At 37.6% G+C, this 22,198-nt stretch overlaps 1 protein-coding gene across 1 annotated transcript in view; it reads left to right on the top strand.

The window, feature by feature from the left end:
- Positions 1-22,198, top strand: part of TMEM135 (transmembrane protein 135) — a 160,796-nt gene that overhangs the window by 77,678 nt on the left and 60,920 nt on the right. The window contains exon 6 of the mRNA XM_042024037.1: positions 20,666-20,712. Within this exon, the coding sequence (XP_041879971.1) occupies positions 20,666-20,712 (47 nt within the window). The remainder of the gene's footprint in view (positions 1-20,665; positions 20,713-22,198) is intronic.

Genomic DNA, 22,198 nt, shown 5'->3' with positions numbered 1-22,198 from the left:
TTTTTCAAGGAAACAGAGCTTCAATTCTGTGACTCCAAGGAATACAAGGAATACATCTGGAATAACAATTCAGAGAGACATATGGCATCAATTGGCTTATATTTTCCTATATGGGGGTTCCGACTGAAGTAAGAGGGAAAAGTGCTCATTAATAATATGGGATTAAAAATGCAAATACTGTGCTGTTTTGGATTTACATGCCCTATTAAAGAACTCTGAGTATGGAAAAGATGTGGAAGCGGAGCAAAGAAAGTTTACTTTTCTGTTAGCTGTGGCAATAACTTGCTTTACTTCTGTAATATATTTTTCCCCTTAACAGTTGTGACCCCCTTACTCTTATCTTTTCATATAGAGAAATTTCTCATTTACCTCTGGGATTGTAATTTACAAAAAGAAGCAATATTGTGGTTGTAATTTGTTTGATAAATTTCCTCCTTAGTATGCTTCAGGTCTTTTTCCTGTTAACAGCTGTGGACATGTTTATCAATGGAAATATTCATAGTGACAAAACTAAAAATGTGCCTAAGTATTTGTGAGGGTGTGCAGCATGAGACACTAATTCCCAAAGGCATGTTTAGCACATGCTCTAGTGCTTTACTCGGTAGGGAGTGAATTTAAGAGAGTGTATAGGTCCCCTTGTTTTTAACAGTATTTAACCAAACAAGTGACTTAAGCTCTTTGCTAGATGGGAAATAATAATTTAAGCATGTACTTCAAGGGTTTTTTTTTTTAATTTCTTTTTAAATTTTTTTTTTTTTAGGTCAGAGCATTGAAAGACTCATTGGAATAAACACTGTTTTAGCCTTACATTTAGAATCCCTGGAACAGTTACCAGCCCCGGCTTCTATTTACTATATTGTATTATATATATCCCATATACTTTTTAAAATTTGAACTGCTTAGGCTGACATTTTCGGAGGTGATAATGATGGTGCTCCCCATCTTCACTATGCAATGTCAGTTTCCCTCCTTTCACAAAGGAGGCGCAGGAGGGCTTTCACGAAATCCATCATGTGACAAAGTAATGAAGGACCAGCCAGAGACCTGAATTGCAGTTGCACCAGCGATGTGTATCAGGAGCTACATGAACTTAGTAAGGGATGATGCCTGCCTTGAACAGCTGACTATCTGAATAAGCTTGGGAAAAGGCTGGGAAAAAGTTTAGTATTAACATCTCCTTGAGAGGCTTGGGGTAGGTAAATGATTGACTCGGAGTCCTCCAAGTACATGTGAAAAGTAAGCTTTTGCTCTCTTCATTATATGGGCAAAATGCCACTGCTTATTTTGCAATAGGTCATGCAATAGATATACTTATTTCCTATAATAAACTAATTAATGGGGTTACCTGTAGTGTAACATGGTCTTAGTAACCCATGTGATCTCCTGCATATTAGGTTCTGGTGGAGCTGGGTCCCAGTGGCTTGGAAACCTCTGGTATTTGCAACTATTCAGTGATACAAGGTGATGCTCAGGTTGCCCTGGAAACTTCATGCTAAAAGTTTAGGGCTAATGATATTGTTGGGATATATCATACTCTTTGCTTATCTCTTGAATTTCACTAAAGTTTGGAAGCTAAGCTTCACTCCTAATTAGAAGAAAATGTTTTATTGCATTAACAGTAACAGCCTTGCTGCCTCCTTTTGTTCATTGCTGAAGTGTTTATAACAAAGGGAGAGATGTACTGTGTTCTTTACAAAGCTCCTTTCTGGCAGGTGCTTTGACTCCCTTGCATGTTGGATTTTAAATCTCTGTTAACTTGTCTGTAAGAGTTCAACATTCATTTATAATTTACTTGTCTGAATTCGCTCTGAGCTGTGTCATTTTGCATTCTGTGCAGGATGGAACTGAACAGAAGCAGATGTGGAAATATTTATTTTCAGTAAGATTATTTTGTACACAATGTACTCCTTTCTGTGGCATTCATTACAGCTCATTGGACTTCGTGTAAATTCAGGACAAAAATGTAGACAAATAAATTTCCCTGTGTCATCTGCATGCCCTTGAACTCAGTTTCACTTTGAAATGACTGTGTGAAGAGACCATGAGTGGGTACAATTTTCCAGTCATAAGGAAAGTGCTTGGAATTCCTGACATTTGGAAATGTGCACATATGTTTAATGAAATGTGAGTTGTTTTTTTTTTTTTAAAAAAAGCTCTTTTAAGTTGCTGAAACTCAGAACTTTTATATAATGAGATCTGACCCTGGAGCTGTTTATCAGACTTAAAGAAAGTGCCTTCACTGGACATTTGAGTGGTAATGATGATGTTGAAAGGAAAGATTGACTGATATCTCTTTCTATGCTCTTGGTAGCCACCAAAGATCTTAAAGTTCATTCTCTTGTTTAGTCTTGAATAACAGAGCCATTTAAAAGTAGCAGCTGGTGACCAGTGTGGTCTGGTAGAGGCGGTGGGTATCAAGAAATAATCTCTGTGTGAGATGTCTTATTTTCCAAAGCATTTTCCAGCAGTGAACTGTACTTGTGAAACTGGCTTAAATGAGCATTTTTCCTTCTCCCAATATAAATTATTGCAGTTCCAGTGTATGTAGTTTCTACAAACGGCATTTGGCATCAAGAGGCACAAAATATTTTGATTATTTTAATGTGTCAATAATATGGGAAATACTGTTCTAGGTAGGGGAACTTTGTATACAAAAGACAGAAATAAAGATACTTAATTCTATTGACTAATAAATATTTTGGCGTATATTAAAATATCAGTACATGATTTTAAAGCTATTAAAGTGCTGCTCAGCAATGGACATGGTCACAAATAGCTGGCTAAGAAAAGGTTCCTCCCTTGGTCCCTTATCTCAAGGCGTTTTTACGCAAAAAAAAAAATACAATTTGAAGTTACACTACTAATTCTGGAGTGAAAAGTGACACCTATTTAGCATTTCAAATGCTGTACTTATGTCTGAAACAGAGAGAACAGTTTGTGCATTTGAAAGTTATCTCCTGGCATCTTCACCCTTCCTCATTTTTGTTTTCTCCAGTATTCAACAGTTGTTTTTTTTCAGGTGCTATCAAGACAAAGTCTTTTCTTATAATAAGTAGAAGGAGCCCACAAGATTTCTGCTTCTACAGCTTCATCCCCAAAGTGAGAGCTATGGCAGAGAAATGTGGTTAGAGAGTACAAGCTTTGCTGGAGTGGTACTGCGAGAACTGGGCCAGCCTGTTGAAGGGGGACCCTTTGGACTGGTCTCACCATCTGATCAGAAGACTGTGGGAAAGGTTGTCTGTGAGTTACAACATGATTTCGTGCTGCCTGCTATTAAGATGTCTTCAGTCCCACAGCACTGAATGTGAAAGGTTCCCTAAGTAGGGATTTTGTGAGAGCTAAACTTAGACAAAGCTGCTTTTATTGCCGGAATACTTCATTCAGTCATTTTCGCAGTATAGATGGGAGCTCAGATTTAGCTCTGTTAATTCAGTCAGGATATCTTAAGAAATTTTATGAAAGATCTCTAAAAAAGAGAAAGAATTGTGTTTCTGTGCCTGATATTCTTATCTGGCATTATATTAAACATTTGAAAATATACACATTAAGCATTTGAAGATATAGTAATGAGCCAGGGTTGCTTCAATTTTTCTTTGACCCATTTCTGTATTGTAGGCAGATTATAGTATCAAAATACTGTAGTAAATCACAATAATTAAATTCTTTGTTGGTATCTCAGGAGTTTGAAATTCCTTTGGGTTTTCCCACCACCACCTTTGAAGATAAGGCCTGATCTGTCATGTGTTACATGATTCTAAAGTAGTTTCTGCTCAGGTAACCTAACAAGCAGATAAAAACAGTGCTATATTTGGGGGAGAGAAAATACTTTAAAAGTTTTTTTTTTAATTTAACAATTTTTTCTTTAGTGTCTGTAGATTTAGCAAAATTATACCCTTCCAGAGTATGCAGGAATGTTTATCCAGTTGTGTAAGGCTGTCTGATTATTAATCAAAACCTTTCAGGTGTGAACATTTGGTTTTTAATTGGAAGCAAAAGCTCTTTGCTAGAGATTCAGTACTTATTATAGGTAAGACCTGAGAAAGCTCCTAATTTTTATATCAAAGCTTTCCAATAGAAGACACATTTTCAAGAGAAACCAGAAGATAACAGAATTTAATTCTTAAGTATTTCTTTTTTATTTTTCAATTGTTTAATTTTTCTGTCGTTTAATTTTCTGTCTTGGATTTGTTTCTGCTCAAAAGCATAGGGACCTCAGGTCAGATTCATAAAGGCTTCTTACATTAAATCTGCTAGTATTTAGCCCTCATTCAGTTTTAATGTGATATGTATGTGTCATGAGTTTGATTTTTTGTTTTAAGAAGCCAAGTGGTAATAAGGGTCTGTGATTTTCCCCCCAGACAATATTTTTATGTGTGCTTCTCCCTTGGTAATAAGTACAGTATTGGTCAGCATTTGAAGAAGCATTTCATTGCCCCAGTAGTGAAGGAGGTGTTCTAGGAATAGTATGAAGCACTGCCAGAAGTTCTGGAAGCAATCGGAGAATTGCTTTGATGTTGGGATATTTGTACAGGGGTACCAAGCTAAGGACCCTGTACAAGGCTCAGTTTAGTTTCTTGTTTTTGCGGTTTAAAGTAAAGCTCTTGAACACAAAAGCAGCAACCGAAAACCCCTAATATGTTTTTTGTTGTTGGATTTTTTTTTTTTTTCAGAAAGGCAGCTAGTAATTAGGGTTGAAAAGGACTCTTAATGGTGTACTAATTTATTCCTTTTCCTTGTCCTGACAGGTTTAATTATTCCTAAGTATCAGTGAATAGACTGATGACTAGCTCAAAATTGACCAGTTCCATTGATGATGGGACAGTGGTAAAACTGTTCTTTCTATCTAGTTTCATTTTTTTGGTGAGACATAGTAGTGAATTATTCTTCCACTGGTAACCTGTGTTTTACTTAATTGTAGATAAGCCAATATGACATTTCCTTTGATTCTTGTGGATATTTTTAAAATTCCTCAGTCATCATCCTGTCTGCAATTTGGAGGGTTTAAATCAGTTTTACTGGCTGCAATATTTCCTTATAAATTTAGATTATAACTTTCTTTCCAACACATTTAAAAAGATTAAAGTAAAATTGCCTCCCTCCTGTAATTTTTTTTTTCCTGGATTCCTGGCGTTTTTTCTAAACTTAAAATAACTCAGCATGCTGAACTTTTCCATATTGTCTCCATCAATGTTTTCATTGTTATTTCCTTTTCCCCCTTTGCTTCAGGGAACACATCTTTCATGTCACTCGTGAGCAAGGGAGTAGCCGATTTATACAAAGACCAAACCGCTTACCAAAATGATCGTCTTTTATAATTTCCACAAAAATTGAACTCCTTTTCTGCCTGCCTGTCAACCTTTTGCTGTTGCCTCCTTCAGTGTTTTATAGAAGAGCTATGCTGTTATTATCCCACTACTGAGTGATTCATCTCATCTGATAAATAACTTCTGGTTGTGTACTGCTCTGCTTGCTTATTTCTCAAGGAACGTGCAAAGATGCAGATTATCAATTTCACTTTTTCCAGGGGCTGAATAGCATAATTCTGCAACAGCATTTGATTTATGGCAAGTGGTAAGGAGGTAGGGAACAGAAAAGTGAGGAGGGGATATTCCTAGCTAAAAAAACCCAACAAACCTACTCCTGCGTGAGTAGGTAGAGGAAGAAAACTTACATAATGGGAGAACAGAATTTCTCTGTGAATCAGAATAGTTCATGTATTTTACTGAGTCTTCATGAACTGGTGTCACGATGAGCAGACTTCTGTCCAAGCTCTGTTGTCCTTGTAACAGAGGCAACTGAATTACACAAGACCAAAATGGCATCAGTGAGTGCAGCAAACGCAGTAAGCTGTGCAAGAGGACAGCCTTGGGCGTGTTCAGAATTCACCTGCTGCTCCAGACTCTGTGAAACAGTCTCCCACTTGAAAGCTTTGTCATTACTACAGCTGAAATGGAAAATTACAGTGTTTGGTCTGAAAATAGCACTTTGCTCAAAGAAGTGGTGTTCTGATGTTCAGAAAAAAAGCCAGAAACATGATAGAGCATATGGGTGCACATCAAGTATGACAGGAGAAAATACCTCAAAGATGCAAACTCATGAACTGAAATAATAGCATGTTATATTCCCCTTAGCTGACATCTCAAATATCTTTGTAATGGTGAACACTAGATGTTATTCAGGCCCTGGTCACTGCAGAAATTGGATGCAGCCATCAAAAAAGTGGAGAAGAATCACAGAATGATTAAAGTTGGAAAAGACCTCTAAGATTGACTCTAACTCAGCACTGGCAGGTCCACCACTAAACTATCTCCCCAACTGCCACTTACACTCATCTTTTAAGTCCTTCCAGGGATGATGACTCCACCACTTCTCTGGGCAGCCTCTTCCAATGCTTAGCAACCCTTTAGGTGAAGAATATTTTCCTAATATCTAAAATAAACCTCCCTTGGCTACAGCTTAAGGCTGTTTCCTCTTGTTCTATTGCTTGTTCTGTGGGAGAAGAGTCCAATCCTGCTGGGAAGGAAGTTGTTTTTTAATCCTCCCTCCAGAAAGTTTCAAACCTGGAAAGGCTGGTGCTTTTACTTTACTTTGTGCCTCTTCTCTGTGTGAATCCTTTTATGTATCTATGGACAGTATCATTTCAACAAAGAGAATATACCCAGGTCTTACCTGCTTCTATTTTAAATATGTTGAGGGTTTTTTTTCAATATTTCTTTTGGTCTCAATGGGGACTGAAATTGATATCAAGGAGGTAATCTAAAGTGTCAAAAACATTAATACCCACTGTTATTATGTGATAGCATAATTCTGATTGCATGAATAAAGTATCTTAAATTATTATTTGCAAGATGTTTATTTAAAAATACTAATGTGAGCACAATAGTTCATTTTTGTTTACCAGAACTATTGTATTTATTTCCAAACTTTCAACCAAATATCTATAATGTGAGTAATCTCTTATGTATTAATCTATTAAATATTGTCCAGATTAACATTTTGTCTATATTGGTATTGCATTTCTACAAGGGTTTTTTTTTCCTGTAATTTGATAGCTGAAACTATTGGTTCCTATTTTACACTGGTGTTTACTTGCTTGAGTACTTGTAACCTGATCTGTTTGTCTGAATTTTGGCTGTTCTGGGGCATGTGCTGCCTGCTTGACTCCGCTCTGCTTTTGTCTCCCTGGTTTTCACTTCTGTAATGATTCCCTGCAGTCCATGAACATTAAGGTTCATGTGAGGTCAACCATACCTTGCAGATAGTGACAATAGTGCAAATAATGACAAATATGGGGGGGTTACATGGTGTTTTCCTGTATTTAATTTAGAGGCTGGTGATTTGTGAGTATGCTGCACCGAATTTGGTTATCTTTAGGTTCAGATTTGAATCCCTAAATATCTTCCTGTTCCCAACCCTGGTTTTTTCTTTTTTTTTTTTTTTCTTTTTAAAAAAATCCTTGAAGTTGAGCATGTTTGGGGATCTTCTCTCTCTGAGTTTCTCTTTTTTCATGTTTTGTATGTATTTTATTTCTTTACTTTTAGTGGTGTTGTGTTGACAAAGCTGTTTCTATTTAACTACCACCTGAACTTGGGTAGCATGAAAGGAAACTGGTCCAGCTAAGGAATAATTTTAGTCCCTAGTGACAGGGGGACCACATGGAGGGAACAAAAAATATTTTCTTACGGGTTCCAAAAAGAAGAGATGGCTCTAGGCTAAAATACCTTTTGCAAACTAGGAAGTGATGTATACATCTGAGTGATTTGAAAGCTCAAAAGAGTTTCTCTCTCCACCAGCTGATGCTAAAAAGTAATTCAGTATTACTAGTAACAGTGCTAGAAGGTAGCAAGGCAGGCAATATCAACAGCAACAACAAAACTCGCTCTTTTTTTCAGCTTTTTAATAAGCCTATTCTAAATTGTAAGATTATAGGCTTCTGCTTATACTCTGAACAGCTGTTATTGGCTGGTGGAATATAAGGACCTCTTGGCCTCCCCCAGAGATCCCTTTGGCCATGCAAAGATGAATGCTGGGGGTTGTGGTGCTGGGTACTGCTGGGCTGTTGTGGCTGCTATTAAAGAAACAAAGATGAAATCCTTTTGTTTCTGCCTTGGATTGAGAGAAATTACTAAAATACCTGAAATCCCAGGAAATTGTGATATAACAGTTTACTCAGAGATTTCAGGAGCATTTGTGGAAGCATTCCCTTAAATATGGAATAATGAAATTTGATGAGATAACCTTACATGTCTTCTTTTACTTCAGTTGTCTTTGTTATTAAGTTAGCAGAAAGAGGCCTTTGTTTCGGGATACTTTCGCTAGATATACTAAAATCTTTTGTTTGATTGATTTGTTCTATTGGGAAAAAAAAAATCACATCTATATGTGATGGATACCCTGATATTATGCACTCTGTCATTTTACAGAGTAGGATGTGCACTTAAGCTGTTTCACAGGAAAATCTTCTGAGACCGTTGAGGAAGCAGGCCAGAAACATAATTATGCCAAAACTGCTGGCTTTTAAAAAAGAGTTTCCAGTGATAATAGGATTTAAACTAAATGCAGTTTAATTTCAATTCCATTGCTGCAATTTGCAGGAAAGAAATTTTACCTTGAGTTTACATTTTTCTGGGTTTGAATTTGTTAACCCCTTGTGGTAATCGTAGTTGTGACACTTTGTTTAGCTCTTATTTTCAGCGATAAAATGATAAAATTGTGGTTTGAAAGAGATTATTCTGGTGTTGCATTGCATTTAGATGTTCTCATAGCTCATTTATGCTGTTGAATACAAGTAAGATAGCATGTTTTGGTGCAGTAGGGAGCTGGCCCCACAATTTGTTCCTAGTCCTGTTTTTACAGCACTTGTCTGGGAGTAGCTGAGAGATGAAAAGGTGTTTTCAATTGGGCATCCCTGAACCCAAGGAGGTTTGGGTTGTTTGATTTACTTTATAATCATCCACTGTCTTCAAAGTTTAGATAGTAATTTTTTTTGTACAATCCCATTTTGAATGCCATTTTATTTCATTAGCTGGCAGTTCATCTACTCACACCTCGGCTTGGGAAGTCCAGAGTTTCTTGAGTCAGTTTAATGGAGCAAATATTTCATGATCACCTATGGATGCATTTCACCTTTTGCTGTACTGCTTTCAGAATGCCTGTCCTGTAATCAAAAAGCCTTTAACAGCAGGATCTTAATCAAATCATCTGGTCTTCTGCACCATTTGTGGTGCACTTACAGGTGCAGAAGACAGAGAATTAAATTATTTCCTGACAGAGCGATGTGTGGAGCCCTGTAATCTTCACTGGCTAAAGCTGGTCCGTGTGCTTCAGAGCGATACTTAATGAGACAGTTCAAAAGGGCAGCAGGTGTGTTCTGGAGAGCAGCAAGAAATCAGTCAAGCTCTTTGCTGTTGTATTTGAAGATGTTCATGTTGAGTCATTTTACACAGTTCAGTGAACTGAGTGACCTCATGATGTGCTTTCCTTCATGTTTTCACTTATCACAAGAAATCTTTGCACTTGTTGTTCATCCTTTCCTGTAAACCAAACCAGACAAGTCTTCTAAATGTACTTGTGTTGTGGCTCCCCAGGCAAGCCAAGGTGAGGTAGACTCTGGTGACATTTTGGACTAATTTGGTGCTGAGAATTATTTGAATGCAGTATTTGGGGGTGTGGGGGGAATCTCATACCACTTTGAAAATATGATGGTTTTGAAGATTCAAATGTATAGGAGTAATTTTACAGGAAAGAATATAATCGATGTATACTTTTAGAGGCGTAATCAACTGTATTAAATGCAGATGTTTCATTAGCAAAAGTGTTTAAATAATCTTTTTTCTCCTGTAGGTAAAAATCATATGTATGATAAGCCTTTACATTTTTAAAAATAATTTAAATAACTTAGTTAATTTTTCTGTAAACAAAAATTCGTTTAAAAATTTTTTTTAAGTTATTAGTGGAGTAAGACATTTTTCAGATGTAGGTTTTTCTCATGGCATAATTATTTTGGGCTGCATTGAAATTTGGAACATGCATACTAGAAAAGAGTTGAACTCACGCCATGTTGTACTGTGTGCTCTGTGTAGACCTGGTACTTTTACTCAATCTTAGCTGTGTTTCTGCAGCAAAATCAAGTGTGAAACAGGTAAAAAAATCCACAATTAGCAGCAGTTCAAAATTTTGTTTAAACATCTTATTTGTGTTATGGTCTCTTTAACACTATATTTAGCCATTAGTTAATGCATTTTGTATGTGAAAAAAGCAGTGATACTGTGCTTGATGGCTCTATGGTGTAGACTGGAAAAGATAGGAGTGAGAGAAAGTGTTGCAAGAAAGATCAGACTTCTCAGGTTTAGATGCTGGAAGGTTTCTCATTTGAACTTGTTACTTTATCACTCAGGGGTGCTTGCTGAGTCTCTCCTTACTGAGTAGAGAGAGTCTAGATGAAGGAGAGCTTAAGGTAAATCCATAGCTCCTTAGTTGACATGAGATAAGGTGCGTTCCCTGTAATGTAGTATTTTTCATTATTTGCGTAAAATAATGAAGAACTTGAAATTTTTGAGTAGCTTCCTGAAATGTGTCCAGAAATTTGAAACAACTGAGTGTGGAGATACTGCAGTAATGTCAAGATCTTATTAAATTCAGCTGTCTGATGAACTGGGTGACCAGTTACAAATGCAGCTTATCTCCCTATTGTGACTTTCTCAGGTTCCTGGTAATTCTCAGGGTACTCCACCATAGTCTTGGACATGGGTGCTTTCTGCAGTTATTTCAGTGGATAGCACAGCTATTTTCTGGAATCAGATTCTCATTAATTTTTGTAGTAATGATTGAAAATGAAAATAATATTTGCAGATGAATTGGTTTAGGTCTTGATAACCAGCTCTTAGTTAATTATGTCCTTTTCAAGAGTTTTTTAACTCTCTTTATCCAGGTGACCTCTTTCTTTGAGGTGTTTTGTGTACAGTTGTGATACTGTTTGAATGTGTCCTCATTTATATTTTTCAAAAGTTATAAAAAATAAAAATCACAGTATTACCAAGTGCCACAGTACTTCTGAAGTTCTCCAGGAGCAGACTCAGGAGATTTGGTAAACCAGGTACACATTATCTGTCCCTTCCCTTTTCTCTCCTCTCCACCTTTTCCTACTGGTCTGATACCACTGTGTGGATGCAGTTTGCCATTGGGAATTTTATCCACCATGATGGATGCCATGCAAAATGTAATTTGAAGGTCTGGGACAGCCTTTGTGGCAGCCCTTCTTCCCCTGCTCCCAGCCGGTGAAGCTGTGTGCAGCCATCCATCCTACCTTCCCAGAGAACAGCAAAGGGTGAGAGAGGTGGGGGTGCAGAGCAGAATATGGCAGGGATGTAATATAAAGGAAATTTTGATGTTTTTAGTTTTCAAATGTTGTGTTCTGTTTTGGGATCAGCAAAAAAGTAATGCCTCTAGGCATGAATAAACATTCATACCTACTTCTAAATATCTGAGAGAATATTTAACAATGACCAAAGGGCATAATCTTTTATTAACCTTGTTGCACTTCGCTTATGTTGTTTTGATCGTATTTTTTTCTCTGTTGTGATGGGAGTAACAATAGCAGAAAGAATAAAAATTAATCTGCCTTATTAGTAGCATTCTCTGCTAGTGCCAAGACTTTTTCCTGAACCTGTAGGTGTTGTGTGCGGAAGTGGGTGACAGATCTTCTAACATTTAAGTGATTGATAGTAAAACAAACAAGACAAAATTACAACTGCTGGGAGAAAGAGGAGTATAATATAATCTATACCGTTTATCCTAATCAAGGTGTAATAGTTCTGTAATGGAGGAAGAGTGGATGTTTGCTGATGTGTGGGCCTTTGCTGTGTAATCTTTTAAAATTAAGTACTTCAGTAAAACACCATTATTTTCCCACTGATTTCTGTATCAATTTTGAGCTTCTGTTTCTTAGGTCTAAGAATATTATAGCTTAATAAAGAGATAGGGAAGGCCCTGTGAATCGAGCTAGAATGGTTTATAATAGTGCTTCTCATAGCTTCTGCTTAGCATCTCTTCTTTCCACTCAGTCTCCATGTAGGAGGTGGTTAAAAGGACCACCAGAGGGGCTCTTCAAAGCAAAACTAGTTGCTCTCTGAAGCAGAGCTGTCACCAGCAGCCTGAGCCCCTTCCCTGGCTTACTGCAGTGATGGGGATGCAGAGTGAGAAGGAACCTCCAGCACTGGGATGGAGTAGACATCTGTGGCGAGAACTCAAGTCCTTCCTTTAACGTGCCACAAGAGTATCTGTACTTTCTCAGGAAAATTCACTGGAAACTAATTCCATCGCAGCATGAGCTCCTCCGTTCAACAGATAACACACTCTGTGCTTTCGCCCCCTCCAGTCAGTTCTGATTCTCTTTCCAACATGCTCACATAAGTACTACTTACTGAGAGCCCTGTTCCCCTGAGGAGCTGACTGTGTCTTATGCTGACAGCCAGTGTCAGCTGTACAATGTGGAGGCTCCTGTCTGTGGAAATGTGAGAGGCATTTTAGCTTATCAGTTTAGCTGTTCCCCCTCCTCATGTTCTCAAGGGGACTCCTACTTGCAAAGCAATACGTGTAGTTCACAATGTTAATGAAAACTCTGACAAAATTGTGGAGAGATACAGGAATACTCATGTTAAATGACATCATATACAAGGTGCCAGGATTTATGCACAAACATAAATAATGATCATAATTTTAAAATATTTTTCCTCACTTAGTAAACACCAAAATGCTGCTGTATATGTATATACAGAAATAGCATTTGTTTTAGGTGTCTGTTGGTTGTACAGCATTTTTAAGAAAAGAAATGCACAGTTCCTGAGCACATTCCTTAATGTGCATTTCTCCTGGCTCCATTGGTTTCCTCAGCCTCTTCTTTGCCCTGCCCACCATCTCAACCGGCAGAACAGAGGGGGCAGCTATGGGCATGGGCATGCGGGGCGGGAAGCTCTTGAGCACAAAAGATGACTGTTGTAGCCAAATTACAATAAATCTGAGCATGCCAAAATTTTTAGTAATTTTAAAATTTGTCGATCTAACTGACTTCAATTATCAAATTCACCACTTAACATAATAGTTAAATGGTTGCAGTAGTGGGGAAACCCTGCTTTTTATGTCCCAATTATCAAAATAGATAGTTTATTTCTACCTCTTTAACCCTGTCCCTTTACTAGCTGTTAATGCTTATCTGAAATTCATCACATTCTGCTACTTTTCAGAAATTTCACCAGTATGACTCATTACTGGATACAGTGGCTTTCATGATGCTGCCTTGCAAAGTGCTGTGCTTATAATATTTTAATACATGTACTTCACAGCAACAAAATTATTTCAACACCTGTAAGCTTTTAAAGACAAATAACTTGCAGTTCCTTTTTGGATACTAAGGTAATGTTAAACCTTCTAATTCTTCAGTGATTGTGAGCTCTGGAAGAAGAAGAGACATATAAGCAGAAATCCTCATGGTGGAGATGAAATCTTGGATGATATTTGTAACGTGAGCTAAGCAGTTATGTTCAGAAGCCTAATACAAGACATCTGTACAGACTACTAAGAAAATTTATTGGGTTTTTAGTATTTACTACATTTGTAAAGCTCTTGTAGGATAAGTAACCAGATTTAAATTTCAGCTTACATACGGATTTAATACTTAGAGATGTTAGTTAGTTTTCATTTGCGGTGTGGTATTTCTAGTATATCACTAATTCTGCCTTTCCAATATAATTTGAACACTTCACAACTAATTCACATTTATTTGTCAAAATTATAATGAAGTAAAGTTCAAATCATGCCGGTTGAATTGACTGTGTTGTAAGTATCAGGCTATGATTTGATCTGGGTGTGGCTTAAGCTGTCTGACCCTGCCCCTATTAGTCCTTGAGAACAGAAAATAGTTGCTTTCTGGTGGGTCACGTCTATGACTTGTTTTTCTGTGCATCTCTGTGCCAGCAGAAGACACATGGAATAATCAGCAAAAAAAAGTTGCTGGAGGAGGAGTGATGACTGCATAGGCTGATGTTGCCTGAAAGAGCTTTGTGCAGTTTCAACTTGAGCTGTGTGCATGGCCCAGCAATGGGCAAACCTGCACAGCAAGATGTGTAGCCATCATGAGGAACGTGTCAGGTTGTAGGAGGATCGTAGTGACCCAATCTTAGATTTTAAAATATGTATTTGAAGTGTAGATTTTTAAATTGAACTCAGTACACTCCAGTGGTATAATACAAAACTTTTGCTTGTGTTGGTGATGAAACTGCAGTTTCATTTGGCAACTGCTTTTTGTGCTTCAGTCTCTCAAGCCTTGTGCATGCTTGAAAGCAGTGGGCTCTCCTTGGAAGCTTCCAGAATGGATATTCTGTGGCTCTGTCACTGTATGTTGTAGCTCTGTTTGCTGTGGCTAATAGAATATGAAAATTGGGGGAAGAAACTTGACAAGTGTTGAGGAAACAAACGAAGAATTCTGAAATGCTTAGTTATAGGTACGTGTGTGTGTGTATATATCTACACGGAATTTGTGAACTAGAAAGTTGAGGGTTTAATTTTTTTTTATTCTTTGCTGTTCTTCTGGGACTGGCAGGTGCTCCCAGTCTTGGCTCAGTTACTGTCTGCATTTGCCAATTGTAACCTTTTAATCATGATCCAACAAGAGTGCTTTAACAAGAACCTATATAATCTCTTGTTTAATAACACATACTAGTGTTTCTTTTGATCTTATCAGCCCAGAGATTGCTTCAGACTTGCTGGCAGAAAAAAATCAGGAGCCTCTAACAGCTGAGTGTTGTAGGTGTAGCTGAACTGGCCCTGTGCCCAATAAGTACCTGACAAATTGTTTTCTGCATTTTCATAAAGCCTATAAATTTTACAGCAGCAGCAATGTTGCTTCAAAAGTTGCTTCAAAAGTTACTTAATTTCAACTAGAAAAATAATCATGTGGATGACCACAGGTATGACAAGAGTTTTTGCCATTGCTTTTGATAGCTCATGAAGTTCTCCCCAGATATGCTGCATTTCAATTAGAGAAGGAGAGAAGGTGTTATAAAGGTTTTGATTTGACAGGCTTGACTATAGAAAGAAGATAAAACATTGCATCCCTTGAAATGACCAGAGAGATGTGGCTCCATTTCAGGATTTCCATTGGCATGTCTTTTGGGATTATTGGAAATTCGAGCTTGGTGAAGGACAACCACCATTTTCTCTTAACTCCTTATGCTTTCATACAAAACCAAATAACCCATTTTCAGTGTAAAATATCTTTATTTTAAAAACTTCATTAATGACATTTCTTTGTCATTAATGAAGTTAATGACAAAGAAATGGAAACTGTGTGACTTCTTTAATAAGCAGTGGCAGTGCTGAGAATTGGAATAGCTCATTTTTGCTGCTTGCAGCAATACTTAGGAATTGAGGAGTGTTCCTAATAGAAAAATAAGGGATGTTATAAAGATATTTAAATGGAAATTAAAAAATAAGTAAATCACAATTTTTGATTAGTGTGTAAAAGAGAAGAGATATTATATGACTTCACAGGAACCAGACAGTGCCAACCCAGCAGGTACAGACAGTAATGTTTGATGATGGTTGCATGTGTTCGGTTACAGCTGTTGGATCTTGGACTCAGAGTCTTGGCTATTCCAGATCTGTACGTGCTTGAGGAAACTCAGAGTGCTTTGCATTCCCCCTTGGCTCCTTCTCTCTCCCTGGGGGATTGAAAAACAAGGAGCTTGTGGTTAAATGTAGAGATGGTTGAAAACACCCTAGCCTTGTCTAAAGCACTGCTTGGTGCTCTAAGGTGCCATCTGTGGGACAGCACTGGCCTTGGAGAAAGGAGCAAGGGACCCAGAGACACAAAAAGCTGGATGGTTGCAGTAGGGTTGGAGCTGCTGCAGGATTTGGGAGTATGTTTTCCCTTCAGTCTTCACTGTATTTTCACTACACCTTTAGTAAGTCATTTGACAGACCTGAAGTATATAGTTTTATTTGACATTTATTCAATAGTGAAATTTAAATAAAAGTAACAAATTCAGAAGCTTTTGCTGAAGTGTACATATGCATATTTTATTATTTGTAATGCATTTGTTTTAAAGACTTGCATCAGTAATCCTATTGTTATGAATGCTGATGTGACAAGACAGCATAAAATCATTTAGTTGAATACTGATCGATACTGGCTGGTGAATCTCACCACACTGCATCAAGTGTACACAAACCAGTCTAATCACATTGCATTAATTAATCTTGGTAAGCAGAGAAAAAGTTGCCGTTTTACTAGTCTGAGTTTGACAAGACTTCAGGTTCTAGCTGTCATTTGCAATTTTCTTCTACCAAATTAAGGAATAGTTTTTAACTCCTGCAGGCTGGTACTCCAGCTACCTTCCTGTCTTCTCTTGAATAAGCCTCAGGCATTAACATACTGGCAACAACTTTAGTTTTATAGCAATAATGTAACATGGGCATTGAGTTGCTTTTTGTATCTGCCTCTCCTGGGGTTTTTTAGCTAACTGGTGGGAGTAGAGTTGTGCTCTGGAGAATCTACCGTACTTGCCCAAAAAGAACATCAGTCTAAGAAGTGGTGGAAGAGTGATGAGGGATGCGAGTGATTATTACTTACTTAGGACAGTAAATAGATAAGTGGTTTGGAGAGCAGGAGAACTAGTTCAGTGCTCAGGAAAAGAAAACCCCTTGCCAAACCCATGGCTGATGTCATCTAGTGTTAAGCGGCTGTATCAGCCTTCCTTTGCACTGTGTAAGTGCCATTCATGGCAGCAATCTCAGAGGTATAGCTGATGCTCTTGGCACCTCCTGGGTTTTGGGCTGAAGTTCTCCCTTTTAGTCCCATGTAGGTGACAATGTAGCTGTCACGTTAAGAACTGCTGTCTCAGCTAATGGTGACTAATTCCATCAGGTAATTGTTTACTGTGGTAATTTCTTGCCTGCGGCATTAAATAATGGTGAAAAATAACTATTTATATTAGTAAGAGTGGTCATCAGATCAGATTTTAAGAGGCTGAATGTAAAGTGATGTGGCTCCTGCTTTCATGTAAGTTCTCTTTATACAGCTTTTGGTGTCTTTGTTGTCTTTTATATGACTTCTGGTATCTTTATCTAATTACTCAGAAAGGCTGTGATTTCCATCCCTTTTAACGACTAGAAAATGACAGAAAATTGCATGCTTTTTAAACTAGCTTTTTTGTTATTGGAAAAGATTAACAAATATATTTCATAAAGACAGTTCATTGATTAGGATGTTACATACTGTGCAGGTGGAAAAGAGATATTCCATACATATGTATTTCCTGTGCCATGGAGTACAAGAGCATTACATTAATCTGCATGACTAGTTCCATTATTTTAATTTGTTTTGTTTTGGGTTTGTTAGAAGGGAGTTTGCTTAAGAGATAATCTTAGTGATAAGAACCATAGAAAGCATTTTAATAAGACCAATAACACATCTTGAAATAAAATTTAGGAACCACAAGCAAGTGTAGCTTTGGGGAGTTACTGTTAGTGATGATCTTTTTTTTTTTTTTTTAATTAGACCAATTAATATGTATGGAAAAACCAGAGTGGCTTTTGGGTACAACAAATCATTCTTCATGTCTGAAGTAGGGGTAAATTAGAAAAATGGACTGTGTAGTCAAAAGTCCCATGGAGTATCTAACATGATCCCTGGTAATAATAGCTGATATAATAAAAGGTAATGCAACTACCATGCTGCTATTCAACTGTGTGTGAATGTAAAGGTGAGAGGGGGCTTATAACCTCTAGCAGCAGAGACAGCAGTAATCTCTTCTGTGGATGAAAGTCTTATTTTAAGGAATAAAAAAATATGCAAAATAGTTGGGGTTTTCTGCATCATATATTTTAAGAGTAAAGATTTTTAACCAGCTGTACAAAGCTCCTAGTTATATATATATCCCAGTTATATAGCTTGTAACTTTGGAAGAAATTGGCTGAAGTACTAATTACTGAAGGGGCTTATTTAAACTGGGTTTTTAATTTTCCATGGTTTTTACCACTAAACCTTCCCTCAGACAGACTTTAGCTGGCAGTTCAGTTTTCTGTAGCATGCAGCCTTCAGGATCTAGGAGTAGTTGCTTTGTTTTTATCAAGTGTAGCTGTACCTCTCGCATTCATTGCAAAGTGGTTGATCAGGAAGGTGATGGTTTTCAGGCTTTATGAATATATTGGAAGTCAAGTGTCATGTGCCAGTGGTTGAAGCTGCCTTAGGTCTTCTGTGAGCTGCTAGTAGCACTATGCAGTGTTGGAAGTGTAGCTCCAACACTCTGGGTGCTTCTACCAGCTAATATCACGGATCTGCCCATTTACCTCCTTCTGTCTTCATTAAATATATTATGTGTACTTCCAGTGCTTTTCCTTTTAATTACAAGGTCTGTGTTACTTTATCACAGGCTTCAGTCCTCCTCTTTATTCTGGACGTATGGAAGAACCAGCAGCCTCCAATCAGAGACCTTTTGTACCCCAGGAAATCTGACTATAATGGAAATGCTTAAAGAAAATGCACATAACCTCAGGATTGGGTAATGTGCGGGAAAAGCCTGAATACACAAGACTCAAGTAGTTTTGATAGTTTTAACATTGTTATTTTCCCTTTCTTTGGGCCAAGATTTTTATCTGGCTGTGAGGGCAAGTCATTTGTGAGCTGCTGCTGCTGCTGCTGTTACTGGGTCAACTGCTGTCACCAGTGTAGGCTGAGGGCATTGGAAAGCAGCTTTGCAAAAAAGAATTGGGGGTCCTGGTGGACACCAAGCTAATCATGAGCCAGCAAAGGGCCCTTCCAGCACAGGAGACCACTGCCAGCAGGCTGAACAAGGTGATCTTTCCCTTCTACTCAGTGCTGCTGAGACACATCCATAGTGGTGTGTTCAGTGCTGGCTTTCCCAAGCTGAGAAAGCTGGGATGCTTTAACCTGGAGAAGAAAGCTCTGAGGGCATCTTAATGATGCATATAAATACTTGTTAAATTATTATCAAACTTACTGGGGAAAAAAAAAGGTAAAAAAAGAATAAAAGAAAAAAGGGCAAGAAAAATACTATTTAGTGAACTGAATGTTTTTAGTATGCAAAGGCATACATATTTTTTCAAATTTTGTTTTGTTTTGTTGTCCCGCCCCCCCCCCCCCCTCCCCCATCCTCCAGAAAACTGGTTCTTTGCCATTTCTCACTTACTTCCCAACATTGTTGCTCGGGCTGTTAAGCCTTCTCCCTGTGTCTCCAGAAAAACCTCAAGAGACTTGATGGTTGTTGTTTGATTGATTAAATACATTTTGAACTTTAGAGGATTAGGGCAGATTTTTTTAAGTAGAATTTGTGTTTAAAAACAAGTCTGCTTTTGCTGCTGGTTTGAAATGAAATATACCATTACCCTCATTAAATACACCTTTGCCCTAATGATTTCATATAAAATGATTTCAGATGTTCATATTTTTGATGCAGATAAATAAAATATGATAGTTCTGATGAAGGAAAAGGAAAAAATGGGTAGTTTACAAAGCAGATGTTACAGTGTCTTGTGTGACCTAGTTTTAAGTCACCTGCCAGAGGATTTATAAAAGGGAAATGGTTTCATTTGTAAGGTTTTTTTTTGTTCTGAAAGTCATTGTAAAGATTTCCTGTGCAAATTTTTGTCACTCTTTCTGATCTGTTTTAACACACAGCAGCCTCCTGTTCTACAGGTTTATAACCTAATTTGCACCTCTGCCACCTCTTTCATTTCTTCTCACATGAGATGTCTGTATGGTCTCATGATCAAAACTTCTTCAACCCTTGAAAATAGGTGCAAATACTTTCTGAAAGACTTGCAATATTTCTGTAAGGATTTTGCCTCCTAAATGATAGTATGAATATGGGCCAGTATATCTAGAGCAAAACAATATTTTCTCACTTGTGAGCTGTACCTAACAAAAATGGAGTGGATTAAGGCAGGTTTCTCTGAGTTCCTCTGCGAGTGGTAAGGAGGAGGTAACAGCTCTAAGCCCCAGCAGAGAAGATGGCAGAAGGAAGGACATTCCCCTCTCAGTGCTGGAGAGCTGCTGAGTTTGCTCATTGACTCTTGTATGACATTGATAATATAGAGCGAGATAGGATTGTTCCATGTGAGTTTAGCACTAAGGTAACCTACTGTAAAGGATACTCTTGATTTGGAATAGAATTAACTGCTCTCAAACTGGCTGGAAAGCAGTTCAGCAGAAGGAGCTGATTATGCAGACATTTTAAACACCATGCCTTTTAAACTGAAACAATATGATATTTGAATAAATCACTAAAGCAAAGACTGCTAAAATATGATGTTTAAATTTCAGTTCTAATATTTTATTGTTGAAATTCTGTTGTTTTATACTTATTTTATTACTTGGTCTTCTATTACAGATGCTTTTAAGTGGTGCCATTTGCTGTGTCTGTTGTCCCACTACCTTGGCGTGTATTTCAATTTTTTAGCTTCTACAGGAATCGCTCAAAGTCCACTAGAAACTAGGCAATCCTTTTGGGTGGACTCAGACAAGCTTTCATTCTGGGCCCTCAAGCACATAAATAAAGTGTAGTTTTATAGCAAAAGTTATAAAATCTTCATGATCCAGAACATGCAGTAGTAGTGTGTTATGTAATAACACTCTTTCTCCTTCTTGTAGGTCCTTTTGTTCTGCATCACAGCTGCTCTGTTCATGTTCTTCTTCAGGTATGTCACTGGTATATTTATTTATGTGGTAAAAATTGTTTAGAACAGTGTTTCTTAGAGTTTACTGTTTTTTGGTATTCATGTGTATATTGTATATTCTTCACTCAAGCGAAGTTGAGTGGAGTGCTTCTGTGGCATCACCCACTTCTGTGAACATAATTGGGCTAAAAGGGGAAATGCCAAGTCTTCAGGAGAATGTACTGATTACTTAAGGAATTTTATCTCCTAAGTATGACCCTGGAGATCTAACAGTGTAAAAACAACTGAAATCTGCCTTTCATGGCTCTTTTCAAGAGCTCATGGCAGGAAGATCACATTTTCTCTTCTGGTAAAAATAGAGAACAGGAAAATCAAATTTTGTGGTCTTAAATAATATCAAATATTTGATATTATTTATTTTTTAATAATATCAAGTATTTGATATTATTAAAAAAATGCATGCAGGTGTAACTACCTTCTTTCAATTTTCGAGTAAACTTGTTTCACATGTTTTCACAAGCTTTGAATTGTATTCCTGTTTTAAAACTCACAGTAGTGGGAGATGGATGAGACACTCGTTTTAATGACTTGTTTCTTTCTTAGTTTGCAATATATATGTATGTCATTTATCTTGTTTCCCTTTAAATACCAGACCTCTCAAATTTTCTTCATTATATCTCAAGTTGGAAAGTTGCTTTTTAAAGTAACCTTTGACTACAAATCTTTGACTTAGAATTTTCTGCGGCATGCAGCCATCTATGGTTCTTCAAGTATGATCCCCTGGTAATTGCAAAACTCTGGAAGCTGCAGCTTGTTTTTCATAATTCCATTACTTACGGATATTGGCCAACAACAGTCTGTGGATAGAAGAGGGCTGTTAATTTAGGGGATTCGAAGAAATGTTCCTCCTTTCATTTATAACCCATTAAGAACCTTGCATTGGCAGTCTTCTTGCTTTATTTTCTTCTATGTCCCAGAGTGAAACCATAACAGCCTCAGAGAATTTGTCTTGTAAGGTTCAGGTTAAACACCTGCCTGCATGAATGCTGATCGAATGAGCTCAGAGCACTAAAATTCTGGTCAATACTATAAATATTGTATGATCTTGGAGGAAGCTAGTTGTCTCCTATTTATGTCTTTGGTAGTGAACCAAAATTTTCTCTCTAGTTTTAGAGAGAACCTGCAATCACAGGTCTGCAGAGAGATCTGCAAAAATCACAGAATCCTCAAATAGTTTCGTCTGAAAGGGAGCTTCAAGGTCATCTAGTTCTAACCCCCCTGCCATGAGCAGGGACATCTTCCACCGGACCAGTGCTCAAAGGCCCGTCCAACCTGGCCTTGAACACTTCCAGAGACGGGGCTTGTCAGGGAAACCGTTCCAGTGACTCACCACCACAGGGTATGCCACAGTAAAGAATTTCTTCTTAATATCAAATTGAAGCCAACCCTCTTTCAGTTTGAGGCCAATACCTCGTCCTGTCACTACATGCACTTGTAAAAAGTCCCT

The sequence above is a fragment of the Corvus kubaryi genome, unplaced genomic scaffold (genome assembly GCF_017639235.1).
Source record: "Corvus kubaryi isolate FWS band 111438036 unplaced genomic scaffold, C.kubaryi_AGA036_p1.0 37260, whole genome shotgun sequence".
In the NCBI taxonomy this organism is placed as follows: domain Eukaryota; kingdom Metazoa; phylum Chordata; class Aves; order Passeriformes; family Corvidae; genus Corvus; species Corvus kubaryi.
Note: the sequence above shows the minus strand (reverse complement) of the source record. Positions and strands in the feature narration are given on the sequence as shown.